This window comes from Colobus angolensis, unplaced genomic scaffold (genome assembly GCF_000951035.1).
Source record: "Colobus angolensis palliatus isolate OR3802 unplaced genomic scaffold, Cang.pa_1.0 Scaffold111, whole genome shotgun sequence".
Lineage (NCBI taxonomy): Eukaryota > Metazoa > Chordata > Mammalia > Primates > Cercopithecidae > Colobus > Colobus angolensis.
Window position 1 is genome coordinate 1977327 of NW_012112142.1, and position 18727 is coordinate 1996053.

Below are 18727 nucleotides of genomic sequence, written 5' to 3' on the forward strand. Positions count from 1 at the left end.
CAGCTTCAGTGGGCACAGGAAAGCCGCGCGAGCCGTGGCTGGGCTAGCTGTGGCAGTAGCATCCTCACCACTCGCAGCAGCCTCAGCCGCGGCGTCCGTAGCGCCAGCAGCGGCTGCTTTTGCAAAGGCTGAGCGCAGGGGCGGGGCGGGCCAGGAAGCCATGGAGTTCTGTGCAGCCGCGGACTCCCGGGGAGCGGACTAGGGAAACTTGGAGGCTGCGACCAGGTGCACTGACCTCTCTGTCCTCCCCTTTCTCCCTGCGGTCGCCGCCGGGTTTCTCTGGCCGCTCCCCTCCCTTCCTGCCACCACACACACCTCCCCGCCTCTTCCCGTCGAATCTCAGGTGCCTGAGAGAGGTGCTTCACTCCTCCCACTGGGCCGAGCATTTAGAATAATCACCGCCCCCTTCCCCCGCCTTTTCCTGCCCTGGATCTCCGCCGCCACCTCCGTCTCGCTGCTCCTGGGCGGGGGGTGAGGACGAGTCCGGAGTATCTGGGTGAGGAGGAACTTTCTACCTCTGTGATAGCTTGTGGGTCCCCTTCTTTCCTCCGATCCCTCCTTTCCCCGCGACTGTTTCTCTTTCTGGTGCACCTGTGAGGAGAGGTTACCCTGCGCCTAGAACCTGCACGAGAGTGGGGGAGGAGTGAGCCTGTGCGGGGCCTCTTGGACCTGCCTTCACCCAGAACCCAGCTCTTTGACCCAGGGAGAAGCGGGTGGCTAGTAGTGGGGTGCCTTTAGTAACTTATTTGACCGACAATAACTATTTCTCTCTTGTCCCCTCAAAACCCTAAAACAAAACCTAGCCTATTTAACATATATTTAATCTTCCAATAGGGTTTGGCGTTGTTGTCAGCCTCGGGGAGAGAGATTGGACAAATATTCTCCAAAAGGAGGAGGGCGACGCCAAGGACTTTCCACATCAACTGCTTTGGGGTTTCTCCACAAGTTGGAAGAGAGACCCTTTCGTTTTGCATTGCGTGTGTTGTGCTCATTACCAGTGCAGCGACTGCTGTCCAAGGGTGACTCTGAGTTGTCCTTTTCGCTAGCAATGGCTAGCGAAGACAATCGTGTCCCTTCCCCACCACCAACAGGTGATGACGGGGGAGGTGGAGGGAGAGAAGAAACCCCTACTGAAGGGGGTGCATTGTCTCTGAAACCAGGGCTCCCCATCAGGGGCATCAGAATGAAATTTGCCGTGTTGACCGGTTTGGTTGAAGTTGGAGAAGTATCCAATAGGGACATTGTAGAAACTGTCTTTAACCTGGTAAGTCGATGAATATTTTATAAGCATATACTCTTTTCAGTGGGTTGGGGAACAAGACCTTGAAGCTGGAGCCATGTGCTTTACTCACACTGATGGTGACTTTTTTCATGTATAGGGACACAAAATTCTACTAACCTAAATGAAACAATTTCATCAATTTTTTAGATTGAAGGGAATTGGGCAAACTTAGATGATCCAGGTTTTGTGGAAGTGAACACATCACTTTTGTGCTAAGGAAATAATTGTTGCTGTGAAAGTATTGGGGGGAGGTTCTAGCGGAGGAGTTATCTCTATTTTTTTTTTTTTTCTTGGCATGTATGCCTAAGTCTGCGTTTCCCTTTACCACTTTAAGTAAGTTCTCCTGACCTTTTTTTGGACTTGAGAATTAATGTCTTTGATTCAGTCGAAGTTATGTTTTGCTACAATAAGTTTAAAAATTTTTGTTTGTAGTACTGATGCAAGATTAATTTGCTGCAAAGTTAGTATTTTTAATTTTGACTAGTTTTACTTTTAGATGTAACTAACAAAAGTTAAATTGGGGATGAATTTAGGATTACATTTAAAGTAATCTTGTGAAAATTGAATGGCAATATGAAAAAAGGAATTGATTACAGTATAATCTTTGTGTGTTTTATAAATTCATGTCTAGCAGTAAAGCATAGTCATTGGAAATTGCTGATTACACTAAGATGAGCTATGAATGCTTTTTTTGGGCAGGGGTGGGAGGGGGATGAGTCCTCTGTATGTTGCCCAGGTTGTTCTCAAACGCCTAGGTTCAAGCTATTCTCCTGCCTCAGCCTTCTGAGTAGCTGTGACTATAGGCATGCATCACTGTATATGGCTTAAATTGTTTTTAAAATGAGGTATAATTCATATATTATACAATTCTACCTTTAATTAATTCATTAACTTATTTATTTATTTAGAGATGAGGTCTCACTACGTTGCCTAGGCTAGTCTTGAATTCCTGGGTTCAGGTGATTCTCCCCACTCTGTCTCCTAAGTAGCTGGCACTACTGGCATGCGCCATTGTGCCTCTCTTGGTTATAATTTATAATGGAGACTTTTTAGATTTCTTTATTCCGGCCTGTCTTGCCCATCAACTTAAAAAATCAAAAGGAAATCTGGCCCTAAAATACTTCCCCCTTTTCTACCTACCCACCTGTGTTAGAGGACAACAGGACCAAATATAAACGTGCAGTAATTGTAATAACTGTTTAGCACCTTTCCCTTTGCCTCTTTTCAAGGTTAGGCTTGTTTTATTCTGGGGCAGTTAATTATTTCTTTCACTAGACCTTCACTAATGGTCTGGTCACCTGCAGTACAACTTGTAGAATAAAAAGTAGCTAGATGAAAGTCTGGCTGGGTGTGGTGACTCAACTCCTGTAATCCCAGCGCTGCAGGAAGCCGAGGTGGGCACATAACTTGAGGTTAGGAGTTCGAGATTGGCCTGGCCAACATGGTGAAACCCCATCTCTACTAAAAATACAAAAAAATTAGCCGGACACGCTTGCTTGAACCCAGGAGGTGGAGGTTGCTGTGAGCCGAGATTGTGCCACTGCACTCCAGCCTGGGTGGCAGTGAGAGACTGTCTCAAAAAAAAAATATTTACTTACTTTTGGAGCATGAAAACTTTGAACAATTGGATATTTCTATGTCAGTTTATTGGGAGTTTATGTATAAACATCTATAGACACACATATACATATTTTAAAAAACTGCATGTTATGGAAATGTTCTGATGTATGCAAAAATAGAATAGTATAATGAACTCAGGTATCCATTGTGCAGCTTCAACAGCTATCAACATTTTGGGGATCTTGTGTGTATGCATGTGTGTGGGCTTTCATATATAAGTCTGAAGAAGATAAATGGTAAATTGATTGCTTCACCTCAAAATAGACTTGAAACATTTCCTTTCTGATTTTTTTATCCTTTTTTAAAACTTCATATGCCTTCAATGAGAAACAGAAATCTGTAGTAGTAATATAATCCATAATTAGTTGTTTGTGTGTGAAGACACAACATCTTTTGGCAGAAGGAGGATTTGAACTCCTGTTCTTTAGAATGTGCTGTGTTGGAGTGGATGACCAAATGTGAGTCATTTGCATTTTTATCATTAAAGAAAATCCAAATTCTATAGCAGTAGTTAGCTTATATGCTTCCTGGAACTGTAGACATGGTATAGATTTGATTTTAAGGTCATTGATTAAGTCCTTCAAAGCTGCTGCGTATTTACAGGATAGTGGGTGACTGGATAGAAGGAGAGAGAAAAGTCTGTTCAGTTAGTTACCCCTCCTCTTCAATATCATTCGCTTGTCAGGTAGGGCAGGGAAAGTTGCTGAGAATATTAGGTAGTAGTTTCTCCCCTTCCATTGTCCCTTAAAATACTTTTCACGCTCTTTCGTGGATTATCTGGGGTTTTGGCCACTCAAGAAAATTTCTGGAAGCAGCTGCGCACAGTGCCTTATACCTGTAATCCCAGCGCTTTGGGAGGTTCACTTGAGGCCAAGAGTTGGAGACCAGCCTGGGCACCATAGTGAGACCCTGTCTCTACAAATAAATAAATAAATAAAAAGTTAGCTGGGCATGGTGGCGTATACCTATAGTCCCAGCTACTTGGAAGGCTGAGGTGGGAGGATCCCTTGGGCCCAGGAGTTTGAGGCTATAGTGAGCTACAATCATGCAGAGCAACACCCTAAAAAAAAAAAAAAAAATGGAACCAAAGTCTTGGGATTATGTAAATTAGTCCATCTCAGTATTGTTAGTACTGCTGTACCTAAATATTTCCTAGTTGATAGTCTTTTTTTTTTTTTTTTTCTTTGAGACAGAGTCACAGTCTGTTGCCCAGGCTGGAGTGCAGTGGCACAACCTTGCCTCCCTGCAACCTCTGCCTCCTGAGTTCAAGTGATTCTCCTGCCTCAGCCTCCCACGTAGCTGGCACCACACGCGTGTGCCACGAGGCCCGACTAATTTTTGTATTTTTGATAGAAACGGGGTTTCACCATGTTGGCCGGGCTGGTCTCAAACTCCTGATATTAGGTGATCCACCTGCTCAGCTTCCTGAAGTGCTGGGATTACAGGCTTAAGCCACCGTGCCTGGCCTAAATATTAGCTACTTAAACAATAAAGTTTATACTGTTAAAATTGAACAAGTTCCTCTCCTCCAGAGGTGTCCAAATAGTACATGGTAGAGCCATATAACTTTTCCAGAGTTTTTTCTTTCTTTCTTTCTTTTTTTTCTTTTTAAGTGAGAGGGAGTCTCACTCTGTCACCTAGGCTGGAGTGCAGTGGTGCGATCTCAGCTCACTGCAACCTCCGCTGCTCGGATTCAAGCAATTCTTGTGCCTCAGCCTCCCCAGTAGCTGGATCTACAGGCACGCACCACCATGCCCAGCTACTTTTTTTTGTATTTTTAGTAGAAATGAGGTTTCACCATGTTGGCCAGGGCTGGTCTTGAACTCCTGACCTCAGGTAATCTGCCTGTCTTGGCCTTCCCAAAGTGCTGGGATTATAGGTGTGAGCCACTGTGCCTGGCCCAGAGTTTTTTCTTAAGTGCTACCTCCCAACTTTGCTAGTGTAGCTTGACTTTAGTCTGTTATAAATTACTTTGAAATTTACTACCCTGTTTATAATTTCTTTTGCAAGTCTATTTTGTGGATAAATTTTGATTAACAATATACACCAATGTAGTCAAGTGTTTCAAACTTCAGGTCAACTTGTACATTTTTCTTGTTGCAGTTTAAAACCATTTTCTTTTGTTTTCATCTGTATTTTAAAGTAATTTGTCAGACTTTTAGACCCAGAATAATTAATATATGTTGGCATGTTTTCAGGAAATTGCTGCTGAGTTTAAGGCTTCCATCAGGTATTTAAAGGTGTTCAGTGCTACTTAATTCAAGAATAGTGTTCCCCATGGGCTGGTGACAAATACATACTTTCAAGATTTTTTTTTATTAAGTAATTACAGTCGCCCCTTGATATATGGGGGATTGGTTCCAGAACCCATAGTGGATACCACAATTTTCAGAAGCTCCAGTCTCTTGTATAAAATGGTATAGTATTTGCATGTAAGTTACATGTATCTTCTGTATACTTTAAATCATCACTTTAAAATTTTTATTTATTTATTTATTTTATTATTATTTTTTGAGACAGAGTCTCCCTCTGTCGCCCAGGCTGGAGTGCAATGGCGCCATGTTGGCTCACTGCAAGCTCTGCCACCCGGGTTCACGCCATTCTCCTGTCTCAGCCTCCCCAGTAGCTGGAACTACAGGCACGTACCACCATGCCCGGCTAATTTTTTGTATTTTTAGTAGAGACGGGGTTTCACCCTGTTAGCCAGGATGGTCTGGATCTCCTGACTTGGTGATCCGCCCGCCTCGGCCTCCCAAAGGGCTGGGATTACAGGCGTGAGCCACTGCGCCCGGCAGGAGTGCCATTTGTTGAAAGGCTATTCTTTTCCCATCGAATTACCTTGGCACTTTTGTCAAAAATCAGTTGACCATAAATGTAAGGATTTATCTGGACTCAATTCTTTTCCGTTTATCTCTATGTCTATTCTAAAACCAGTACCAAATTGCTTTTTGATTACTGAAGCTTTGTGGTGAATTTTCAAATAGGGAAGACCTCTTTATTCTTCTTTTTCAAGACAGATTTGGCTATTCTGGGGCCTTTGCATTTCCATGTGAATTTTAGAATCAGGTTATCAATTTTTGTAAAAAAGCAAGCTGGGATTTTGCTAGCTGTCATGAGTAGATATTGTTGGTTATATATCAATGTTAATGATAATTAAAATAAATTTGGGTGAATTGGTGAAATTTTAACACTATAGTTTCCTAGAAGTGACAGACTTGATAATTTAGCTTCCTGCAAGCATACAGTTTTGTTGACCTTTGAATTGATTTATTTTAAACTGAGAAATCATTTGGGAACTGGAAAATCAGATATTTTTTTCCTGTTTGTGAATTAATAGAAAAATAAACTGTTTATTTCCCATACTGACCTAGTTGAGTCAATCTGTTATATTAACTTTTTATAAAGCATCCTTTTTCACACACATATTCTTGAAAATATTTTAAAAGTTTTTATATGGTTGAAACAAAAATGTCCACCTGGTGAAGCTGGGCTGGCGTGTCATCAGGCCCCCGAATGATATGTGCAGACACCTACTGTGGTAAGCAGGGACAGGGTGGTTCCCAGGCCCTGGAATGATTGGGTGAGGGGCATCAGTGGCTGTGCTGTGCTGCTGCTACTGGGGGTCAGCAGTGGGGGACACATGCCCAGCTTGTGCCTCAGTCCTGGTGGTGGCAGCCTGTTTCTTTCTTCTGCCTGTGCACCAGCTACTGGGCCCCAGGACAGTGCTCAGTCTGTTGTGGGCTGGGTTGTCAAAATGGTGCCTTATTGTAGCTGCTTAAGACTTAGGGGGATTATGGGACCCAGTGCAATTTTCCTCAGTGGAGTAATGCTGTTGCGCCATTTCCAGACAGATCCCTATGTTAGTTTCAGAGCCCATGAGGTCCTAGGGGCTCCCCAATGGCTAGAATTGCAGGAGTCCACAGTGGGAATGGGGACCACAGGGAGTCTCTCACTTACTCTTTCCCCACAGTGAGGATCACCTCTCGACTCCCAGCCGAGCAGGCTGTCTTGCTTTCCTCCCCTTCCTTGCTTTAGGTGTTTCTTGTCATTTTTCTATTGAATTCCAGTGTTCTTTCTTGGATTATCTATTCCAAGTGTGATCACTCACTATTTTGGTTATTCCTAGTGAAGGAGGCAAGTAGGAGATGCCTCTAGTCAGCCATCATGAAGTCCCTGACAGTTCATACGTTTTAAATTGTGTGCAGCTCTGAGTAGTGTGATGAAATCTCAAGCATTCTGCTCCATCCTGCCTAGGATGCAAATCATCCCTTTGTCCAGCATATCCATACTCTATGTATATGCTACCTATCATTTAGTCACTTAGTAGCCCTCTCCACTGTCAGATTGACTGTCACGGTATTGCAGTGTTTAAGTAACCCTTATTTTACATAGTAATGTCCCGGACAAGAGTAGTGATGTTGGCAATTTGGATATGACACAGAGACATTGTAAAGCGCTTTTTTTAAGTGAATAGGTGGAAGTTCTTGACTTACAAGGAAAAAAAAATCATATGCTGAGGTTGATAAGGTTTGCAGTATGTACAAACCTTCTATCCATGTAATTGTGAATTATACAGATGCTCCTTGACTTGATGCACTGACATCTATTGTTAAGCTGAAAATATTGTAAGTTGAAAATACTTGTTGATTTATGATAGTTTTGACTTTTTAACTTAAAATGAGTTTATTGGGATGTAACTCCATTGTTAAATTGAGGTTTGTGCCGAATGCTTATTGCTTTCACACCATCATAAAGTTGAAAAATTGTAAGTCAAACTGTCAAAAGTTGGGAACTGTGTGTATTGTTCTAACTGTACTATTTTATTACCAGTTGTTGTTAATCTCTTATTGTGCCTAATTTATAAATTAAACTTTATCATAAGTATGTGTGTATTCAAAAAAACATAGTGTATATAGGGTTTGGTATTATCTGTGGTTTCAGGTATCTACTAGGGGTCTTGCAGTGTATACCGTGTAGATCAAGAGGGACTACTGTTTATGTTTCATAAGAGTAGAGATATTTGTCTGTTTTGCTTATTGCATCCCTAGCCCCTAGAAAGCATACTTGACACATAGTATATGCTTAGGAAATGTTTATTAATAGAACATATGGATTAAGTTTGCCTGGAGCCTTAGGGGGTATATTATACCTGAAATTCTTTTTTTTTCGTGTTTTAAATTTGTCACTCTGGGGTTTGCTGTTCATGCCAGTAGTGTACATTTGGATTTCAAAACCTATGTGAATAACATCCCAGAATTTTACTATCTCAGAGGAAACTTAAAAATAATCAGTAGTGACCAGGCACGGTGGCTCATGCATGTAATCCCAGGACTTTGGGAGGCAGAGGCAGGAAGATCATTTGAGCCCAGGAGTTCAAGACCAGCCTGGGCAATATAGTGAGACCCTATCTCTGTTGAATTAAAAAAAAAAACCAAAAAACAAAGGGAAATCAGCAGCCCAGCCAAAGACTAGTTATTTGTAACTTCCTGTGCCAGGGAAGTTTTTTTGTGGGGGAGAGGAAGAATCTACTTTTTTACTGAGGGTCAACCTTTTGAGGATCCCATATTTATGTAGAGATTTTTATCTCTACTTCCCCATCTTGAGTAAATACTTTTTTTTGTTTGTTTCTAAAAAGGAAATAAAATTCAAGCCCCCTAGTACTAGCTTCCTCTTTCTTGCCCCTTCAGCAGTTGTAATAGAAGTTCAGATACTTATTTTTCTGTTTCTTCTTCACTTTAGGTTTGGGAATTTTCCTTTTTTTCTTTCTTTGCAAACTCAAGCTCAGTTCTACATTGAAAAGTATTTTTTGTTATATTTACCTAATATTTGCAGGCATTTGTAAAGTGATGATTTTTTGGGTTATGTCAGTTCATTATCTGCTGAAAGTCTAAGGTATAACAAAGTGATGAATACGTGATAGCCATTGAATAAATATAGGACCAACCTAGGCTACAATTGACCAAGTTATTTTTCTGCCTAGGAATACCTTAGTTAATTTCAGATAATGGAGTTCTAGTGTAGATCACTGAAGAAATTGTATGAAGAGAAAATTAGTCATTTTTCTTCTTTCCCAAATGCCTACATGTATTTATACATACAGGTAGATGAGCAATTGTTGTCTTAGAAAGCAACCTTGCATTACCAAAACAAAATATAGATTTATTCATGGGGGATTTTATGTGTGGAGGTGGTATTTTAAAATTTTAGTAATTAAGTGAATTTTCCTGCTGGGTGTCGTCACTCATGCCTATAATCCCAACACTTTGGGAGGCTCAGGTGGGAGGACTGCTTGAGGCCAGGAGTTCAAGACCACCCAGGGCAACATAGTGAGATCCTATATCTACAAAAACATTAAAAAATCAGGTCTACATGGTAGTGTGTGCCAGTAGTCCTACCCACTCGAGAGGGTGAGGTGGCAGGATCACATGAGCCCAGGAGTTTGAGGCTGTAGCGAACTATGATTGTGCCATTGTACTCTATCCTGGCCAACACAATAAGACCCTATCTCCTGTGTTTTTTTTTTTTGAGACGGAGTTTCGCTGTTGTTGCCCAGGCTGGAGTGCAATGGCGCGATCTCGGCTAACCGCAACCTCTGCCTCCTGGGTTCAAGCGATTCTCCTGCCTCAGCCTCCCAAGTAGCTGGGGTTACGGTCATGCACCACGCCGGGCTAATTTTGTAATTTTTGAAGTAGAGACAGGGTTTTTACATGTCTGTCAGGCCAGTCCCGAACTCCCGACCTCAGGTGATCCACCCGCCTTGGCCTCCCAAAGTGCTGGGATTACCAGGTGTGAGCCACCGCCCTCGGCCGAGACCCTGTGTCTTAAAAAAGAAAAAAAAAGTTTTCATAGCTTTTACAGTTAATAGACTGGCCAGGCACAGTGGCTCACGCTTGTAATCCTAGCAGTTTGGGAGGCTGAGGTGGGCGGATCACTTGAGGTTAGGAGTCGGAGACCAGCCTGGCCAACATGGTGAAACCCCGTCTCTACTAAAAATACAAAAATTAACTGGGTGTGGTGGCACATGCCTGTAATCTCAGCTACTCCGGAGGTTGAGGCATGGGAATCGCTTGAACCCTGGAGATCCCCGAGGTTGCAGTAAGCCGAGATTTCGCCACTGCACTCCAGCCTGGGCAACAGAGCGTGATTCTGTCTCAAAAAAGATTATAAAGAAAAAGAATTGTGGAATGTTTTAGGATAATGTAAAGGAAGTCATGTTTTTTTTCCCTCTAACCGCTACACACTTAAAATAAACAGCCTAGAACAAAATACTGCTTTATCTTAATTCTTTTTTTTTCCCTTAAGCATCTTTCTTGCAGGATCATCTTAAGTCTTTGTAAGTTCTTAGTCATTTAGATTGAATACAAGTAACCTGCATAGAAATCCCATTTGTATGAACAGAGAACTTGACTATTTTTAGTGAATTGTACTATCTTTAACATGTTTATCTGTGTGGGGATGAACTTTTGAAACAAAGTAGTTTTGAGTGAGTCAAATGATGACCATTTGGTAGTCACTTGAATGTTACACATAAATTGACAAGATGACTTTTGACATAAAAATTTCAGGAGCCATTTCTATTTGTAGGGACTGCTCTGCTTCTTTATTTACATAAAGTATTTCAGAAAATTTTCAATTTAGCCAAGTTCTACATTGAGTGTAACATATTGCACAAGTATCTTTCTAGTATTTATTGTTAGACACTGACTTTATTCTATAGTGTTGAGTGCACTGTGCGTGAACAGTCACATCAAGTTATTTAAGTGATGCTTTGGAAGGAAAGATTGACATTAATGCCACATGTATCTCAGAACTTAAAGTAAAATAAAATAAAATAAAAATAAAAAAAATTAATGCTTTGCTTTATGATCCGGTTATAATAGAATGAAACCTAGATGTAAGTCAGGTTGTATATCTGGGTCTGCTGATAAACGTGTTTTACAGGGCTTTGTTTTATTTATTCCATGTGACAACTCCATGGGGCCGTACTTTATTAAACTTGATTTATAGCATGAAAACAGGATTGGAGTGATTAATGATGCTCAAGTCCCATAGTTAGTAAGATGGCATTTGGACTTAGGTTGTTTGAATTTGAATTTTGTGTGTACTACGTTATACTGTGTGATTATTAATATAACTTGTGTTCTTGTATTGGAACCTAATTTAACTAAATTTTCAAGAGTTGTATTAGGTTATGATAATTAGAAACATTGTTAAGAGTGATACGCTTTGAGAAAATGAATTATTTTATAACTTTATCATTGATTTAACAGTGCATACTTTGATTCTTTGCATCTATTTCTTCATGTGTCAAGTGGTGCATGGTAGTTTCTATGTATTTAAGATATCTACCAGTCAATTTTCTGTTATTTTTCTAATCGGGAAAAAATGGAATGACTAACTCTTTAATATTTAGGGATTGATCATACCTCTAGTTGTGGCTTATGAATATTATTCTTAACCTGTATTACTTGTGTTTTGTTCATGGGTTTGTTAGACAATGCCTTAGTCTGAGGGTAGGAATATGGAAGAAAAGAAAAATCAAGGCCGGGCGCGGTGGCTCAAGCCTGTAATCCCAGCACTTTGGGAGGCCGAGACGGGCGGATCACGAGGTCAGGAGATCGAGACCATCCTGGCTAACACGGTGAAACCCCGTCTCTACTAAAAAAAATACAAAAAACTAGCCGGGCGAGGTGGCGGGCGCCTGTAGTCCCAGTTACTCGGGAGGCTGAGGCAGGAGAATGGCGTGAACCTCGGAGGCGGAGCTTGCGGTGAGCTGAGATCCGGCCACTGCACTCCAGCTTGGGTGATAGCGGGACTCCGTCTCAAAAAAAAAAAAAAAAAAAAAGAAAAGAAAAATCAAATTAGTACTATTTTGCTGCTTGTTAGTGTCTTTTGAAACTATTTAGAAAACGTTAAGAATTAAATCGGATAGTTAAAAAGTTTGGCATATCTTTGGGAGTTTCATTTATGCTAAATTCTCATTGTCATAGAATGTAAATGTTAACTTGAATTGTGAAATTTTTGAGTACTATGAGGATGTCCTGGTTACCAATTAATGCCCAAGTTTGAAATGTCTCCTACTTTGAAATGGTAATTTCATCTCAATTTTTTTTTTTTGGTTGTTGTTGATCATTATTGTTTCCAGAAGTGTGTCTTCTGAATCACTTCATTTCTACCTTGCTCACACAAGACCTAGATGTCTTCCTTTGTACTGGGACCTCTACTGAAGACTCTCCCCACTTCATAGAAAAGGAATATTTTCTTATTTCCTTCTGAACCTACTTGAGATCCCCTGTAGCTCTGCTCTGGCTTCTGTATTTAATGCAGAAGTGGTAAAGAAGACATTATTATTTCTAATATCCAAAATTTTCCAACAGAAATTATGGGATAATAGCTAATATTTGTTGAGGTATTTTGTGACCTACTAAGTACCAGTTCTTCGTCCTCATTTCTTCTCACTTTTCTTCCTTGTTTACTCAACTCGGGATGCCATGGCCCTTTTGTACTTCCTAAAACAAGCCAGGCATACTCTTACCTTAGGGCCTTTGAACTTATTTTTTCCTTTGCCTAGAATGATCTCCTCTCAAATATCTAATTATTGTATGACTATCAATAAGCAATTATAATATTATTGTATGACTGTTAATAAGCAATTATAATGTTTCATGTTTTTTACAGTTTCTTTCAGTCATATTTTTGATATCTTTTGTTTCCTTAAACATTAACATTTTTATATTAGATATCTGATTATTTTCATGTTCCTTATTGTTTCTTCTGTTTCTGAAAGGCTTGTTCTGCTGATCCTTGGGGGCTTGTTTTTTCATTATTTTGTGAATTTCTTTTTTTTTTTTTTTTTGAGACGGAGTCTCGCTCTGTCGCTCGGGCTGGAGTGCAGTGGCCGGATCTCAGCTCACTGCAAGCTCTGCTTCCCGGGTTTACGCCATTCTCCTGCCTCAGCCTCCGGAGTAGCTGGGACTACAGGCGCCCGCCGCCTCGCCCGGCTAGTTTTTTGTATTTTTTAGTAGAGACGGGGTTTCACCATGTTAGCCAGGATGGTCTCGATCTCCTGACCTTGTGATCCACCAGTCTCGGCCTCCCAAAGTGCTGGGATTACAGGCTTGAGCCACCGCGCCCGGCCGTGAATTTCTTTTTAATTGTGAGATTATCTTCCATGGATTTTTATTTGTGAATATCACTGGAGGCTTGGGTTTAGTGTACTCCTCTTGACTGGATTGGTGTTTGCTTCTGTCATGCTCTAGTCTCTTCCAACCCAGAATCTCTTGAAACTGAATTTTTAGTTTGAATTTTTCTAGACCACATAGGTAGTATGAATTTTGTCCTTAAACGAGTGAGAGAAGGGTGACTTCATTTTTTCTCTTCCACTGAGACTGGGAAAGGCAAACATGCCACCTGTGATCTCTGTTTAGCATGTTGTTTACCCCCCTCTGCAGGTCGTCCAATGAGTACTGCTTTTCAGATTTCCCACCTTGTTTAGGCCCCAACCTTTATGTCCTTCTTACCAGTCCCTTAAACTGACTTCTAACCCACTGGGGATTGATGGATGCTCCCAGGGAAGAGGCTCGTTTCAGTGCTCACCAATGCTTTGTTGTTTTTTCTTTCTTTTTTTTTTTGAGACGGAGTCTCGCTCTGTCGCCCAGGCTGGAGTGCAGTGGCCGGATCTCAGCTCACTGCAAGCTCCGCCTCCTGGGTTGACGCCATTCTCCTGCCTCAGCCTCCCGAGTAGCTGGGACTACAGGCACCCGCCACCTCGCCCGGCTAGTTTTTGTATTTTTTAGTAGAGACGGGGTTTCACCGTGTTCGTCAGGATGGTCTCGATCTCCTGACCTCGTGATCCGCCCGTCTCGGCCTCCCAAAGTGCTGGGATTACAGGCTTAAGCCACCGTGCCCGGCCGTTGTTTTTTCTTTCTTTCAGCTCAGCCACTCATGAAAAATATTATTCTGGTTTTGTTTAATATTCAGCATTTTAAAAAATTTTGAATCACAAATATTTTCCTGGGCATCTAGTCTACCATATTGCCAGAAATGGATGTGATTTCTTCCCCCAGTTCTCTGTATGACCCTCTTCTTCATTCTGTTATGGTCTTTGTTAAAATTTGTGGCCTTATTAGAGAACCTTTTCCTACTACCAAAATAGTATCCTTCTCCTTGTTACTCTTCATCTCTTATATCCTGCTTTATTTTCATAGCATTAACTCCGTCAGATTTTTTTTTTATTGCATGTTTTCTTATATTAGAATACACGCTCCATAAGAGTAGGGACTTTTTTGTTTACTGTTTCATTGCCAGGGCCTTGGGGCCTAAAATATACCTGACATGTAGTAGGTGCTTAATAAATACATGTTAGATGGATGACTGTGCTAAGTGCTTTAGATTCCCTCTTTTAATTTTCATAGTAACTCTTGCGGAGCAGGTGATTTTATCATCTCCATTTTAAAGGTGAGGAATATTAGATTTGTAGAGTTAATTACCCCAGTCAAGGTCACAAAAGATGTTGCACCTCAGGCAGCCTCAGAGCACCCCGTTCTCCTAAACACTGTACTTTGGTAGTGGTAGTGGTAGTGGTGGTGGTGGTGATGGTGGTGACGTTGGTTCTTCAGCAGGTTGGTGTAATACCCTAGTATTGTTTAGCTATGCTTTAGTGTCATATTGTTTCTTTGGGGCAGTATATTCTAAATTTCACATATTTGATTTTTTAAAATTATTATTATTTTTTTGAGACAGAGTCTTGCTCTGTCGCCCAGGCTGGAGTGCAGTGGCATGATCTCCGCTCACTGCAACTTCTGCCTCCCAGGTTCAGGCGATTCTCCTGCCTTAGCCTACTGAGTAGCTGGGATTACAGGTGCCTGCCACCACGCCAGGCTAATTTTTGTATTTTTAGTAGAGATGGGTGATATGGTTTTGCCGTGTCCACGCCCAAATCTCATCTTGAATTGTACTCCCGTAATTCCCATGTGTTGTGGGAGGGACCCCGTGGGAGATACTTTGAATCATGGGGGTGGTTTCCCCCATACTGTTCTTGTGGTAGCGAATAAACTTCATGAGATCTGATGGTTTTATCAGGGTTTCTGTTTTTGCATCTTCCTCATTTTCTCTTGCCACCACCATGTAAGGAGTGCCTTTTACTTCCTACCATGATTCTGAGGCCTCCCCAGCCATGTGGAACTGTAAGTCGAATTAAACTTCTTTTTCTTCCTAGTCTTGGGTATGTCTTTATCAACAGCATGAAAATGGACTAATACAATGGGGTTTTATCATGTTGGTCAGGCTGGTCTTGAACTCCTGACCTCAGGTGATTCACCTGCCTTTGCCTCCCAAAGTGCTGGGGTTACAACTGTGAGCCCACCTTGCCCAGCCATCACATAATTGATTTTCAAAGACAAATTTGGAACCTGTTAAGTTGGAAAGCTTATGCAGTATTTACATTTATTCTTTCCTCTCCTATTTTCATTTATGTTTTATTCTTTAAGTTCCTGTATGTACACATTTATTTGCTGCTGAAAATTGAAATAGAACATTGAAATTTCCTTTTATTACAATTCAAATTTTTGAAAAACCAGAAACTCTCATTATCTGTTCTAATAATTATGCTCTAGCCAAACTGCCCAATGTTTTCTTTTTTAAAACTTATTTTTAATTTTTTTAAATTTTGTTTTTCGGTAGAGGTGGAGTCTTGCTATATATCCCAGGCTAGGGTCTTGATATCCTGGGCTCAAACAGTCCTCCTGCCTTGGCTTCCCAAAGTGCCTGGATTATAGGTGTGAGCCACTGTGCCCGGCCTTATTTTTACTTTTGAAATAACTATTCTGCTGTCTCTAAGACACTGTAAAAACTTTGTTGAGGTTTTGCTGTGTTGCTTTTACTTCTTATAGTTATTTGATAAAATAGTTCAAGTAGATAAGTCATAATAAATATCAATTTTAGTTAGAGAAGGCATGCCTACAAGGAAGAGTTAGTAGATGGGAAAATGGAAGCCAGATGATTCTCCCCCAACCTGGATTATCAAACAAATCTGTATTTCCTTTTATGTTTCTCATCTTATTGATGTCATTTGTTCTTTGCAGAAATTTCAGTTAACCTTGACTTTTTTTTCTTCCTCATTCCCACAAGTAGTCTTTCACTAAATAGCCTTTCAATTGAACCTTAATTCAGACCCCAGGTATCTCTTTCTAGGATTATTGTGACACCCTTCAAAACTGTTCTTGTTCTCTGCCAGTCATTCATATTACCTCCATATATTTTCTCACATGATATTTATACTTATGTTTCTAAGACATAAATCTTGTCATGTATGGCATGACCTCTGAGGTTCTAACTCATCCTACACTTTGTTTACTGTCTCTCACATGGCTAATCTTGCCTTTACATACCTCCGTGTTTTTCTCTCAACTGTTCTCTCTACTTGGATGCTTTTCTTTCTTCTTGGTCTGTCATCGTCATGCTCGTTACTTTTTTTTTTTTTTTTTTTTTTTTGAGGTGGAGTCTTGCTCTGTCTCCCAGGCTGGAGTGCAGTGGTGCAGTCTTGGCTGACTGCAACCCCTACCTCCTGAATTCAAGCAATTGTCTAGCCTCAGCCTCGTGAGTAGCTGGGATTACAGGCGCGCGCTACCGTGTCCGGCTAATTTATGTATTTTTAGTAGAGACTGGCTGGTCTCGAACTCCTGACCTCAGTGATTGTACCTGCCTTGGCCTCCCAAACTGCTGTGATTACAGGCGTGAGCCACTGCACCAGGCCTCGTTACTTTTAAGACATAGCTTACATGTTATTTTCTCTGAGAATCCTTTGCCTCACTCTAAGACAGACTTTGTTCCTCCTCTATTCTACCACAGAACTTTGTTCCTAACTTACTATAGCATTTACCTAGTTCAAATTATGTGTTTATATATATCTCTCACTAGATCATGAGCTTGAAGGCAGAGATTACAAATGTCTTTGTCATCTTCTTAAAAGTCAGGTTTATTAAGGTATGATTTACATAGAATAAAATTCACCCTTTTGTGTAGATTGATGTATATGGTCATATAACTTACACTATCACATTTGGGATATAAGATATTTCCACCACCTCAAAAAGTTCCCTTTTACCCCTTTGTAGTTGTTTTTGTCTTCCCCATCCCTATCCCGTGGCAACCACTGATCTAATTTCTGTCCCTGTTATTTTGTCTTTTCCAGAATGTCGAATAAAAATGGAATCATGTAGCAAGTAGCCTTTTGTGACTAGCTTCTTGTACTTAGCAAATTGCATTTGAGATTGCTCTATGTCATTGCATAATTAAGTAGCTTGTTTCTTTTATTTTTGCTGAGTTGTATTCTATTCTATGGATATAACTACAGTTTGTTTATCCAGTTACTTTGGGTAAGTTACCCCAAACCTTTGCCTATAGGCCTTTGTTTGGACATGTTTTCTTTTCTCCTGGGTGAATGCTGAAGAGTGTGCTTGGTGTGGTAAATGTATATTTAACTTTATAAGAATGGTCAAACTGTTTTCCAAAGTGGTTGTAGCATGCTGCATTCCTACAAGTAATGTAGTTGCTGTAGTTGTTCTTCATCCTTGTCAGCACTTAGTATTATCAGTGTTTTAAATTTTAGTTATTCTAGTAAGTTTGTAGTGGTGTTTAATTGTGTTGTTGTTTCTTTTTTCTCTTCCTCTTCCCCCTCTTCCTGTTCTTCCTCTTCCTCTTCTTTCTTTTTTTTTTTTTTTTGAGACAGAGTCTCACTTTGTCTCCCAGGTTGGAGTGCTGTGGCACGATCTCGGCTCACTGCAACCACCCCATCCCGGATTCAGTGCCTCACTGGTTCAAGTGATTCTTGTGCCTCTCAGCCTCCTGAGTAGCTAGGATTACAGGTGTTTACCACCATGCCCGGCTAATTTTTTTATTTTAGTAAGAGACAGGGTTTTGCCATGTTGGCCAGGCTGGTCTCAAACTCCTGACCTCAAGTGATCTGCCCACCTCGGCCTCCTAAAATGCTAATATTATAGGTGTAAGCTACTGTGCCTGGCCATGTGATAGGGTCTTGCCCTGTCACCCATGGCTGGAGTGCAGTGTTGTGATCATGGTTCACTGCGGCATCAACCTCCTGGGCTCAAGCGATCTTCCAGCCTCAGCCTCCCAAGCAGCTGGGACTATAGGCACATGCCACCATACCTGGCTAGTTCTTTTGTTTTTTTGTAGAGACAGGGTTTCGTTGTGTTGCCCAGGCTGGTCTGACACTCCTGGCCTCAAGCAGTCCTCTCACTTTGGTCTCCTTAAGTGCTGGGATTACAGGCATGAGTCACCATACCCAGCAAATTATTACTTTTAGATGCTTGCCTTAACACTGGAGTGTTGGAGTAATGTATTTGTACAGTGAACTTCAAATATAAGGATTATATGCTAAATTCTTCTGGATGATAAATATAGAATACCACGTTAAGTATGTAATGGCACTTTTTAGAGCCTTTTCTTAATTTATTCTAAATTGTATGTTAAATTCAGGTTTAGGGAAGTTTTGATATGGATGTGTATGTGTGAATTTATATATATATATGTAAATATATACATACACATACTCACACACACAACTGGTTAACATCATAGCTGAAATGGGATTTCTCCTCTGGATTCCAGTCCCCAAGATTTCCACCCTTGCCGGGCGTGGTGGCTCAAGCCTGTAATCCCAGCACTTTGGGAGGCCGAGACGGTCGGATCATGAGGTCAGGAGATCAAGACCATTCTGGCTAACCCGGTGAAACCCCGTCTCTACTAAAAAATACAAAAAACTAGCCGGGCGAGGTGGCGGGCGCCTGTAGTCCCAGCTACGCGGGA

The 18727-nt window shown here is 41.1% G+C and overlaps 2 protein-coding genes across 2 annotated transcripts in view; one reads left to right on the forward strand and one right to left on the reverse strand.

Moving 5' to 3' along the window:
• The window catches only part of LOC105522696, a 13864-nt gene extending 13478 nt beyond the window's left edge, over window positions 1–386 (reverse strand). Inside the window, exon 1 of the mRNA XM_011957274.1 lies at window positions 69–386. Within this exon, the coding sequence (XP_011812664.1) occupies window positions 69–386 (318 nt within the window). The remainder of the gene's footprint in view (window positions 1–68) is intronic.
• Window positions 387–436: 50 nt separating this feature from the next.
• The window catches only part of LRBA (LPS-responsive vesicle trafficking, beach and anchor containing), a 785611-nt gene continuing 767320 nt past the window's right edge, over window positions 437–18727 (forward strand). Inside the window, exons 1-2 of the mRNA XM_011956584.1 lie at window positions 437–496; window positions 835–1264. Of these exons, the coding sequence (XP_011811974.1) occupies window positions 1049–1264 (216 nt within the window). The 5' untranslated portion in view covers window positions 437–496; window positions 835–1048. The remainder of the gene's footprint in view (window positions 497–834; window positions 1265–18727) is intronic.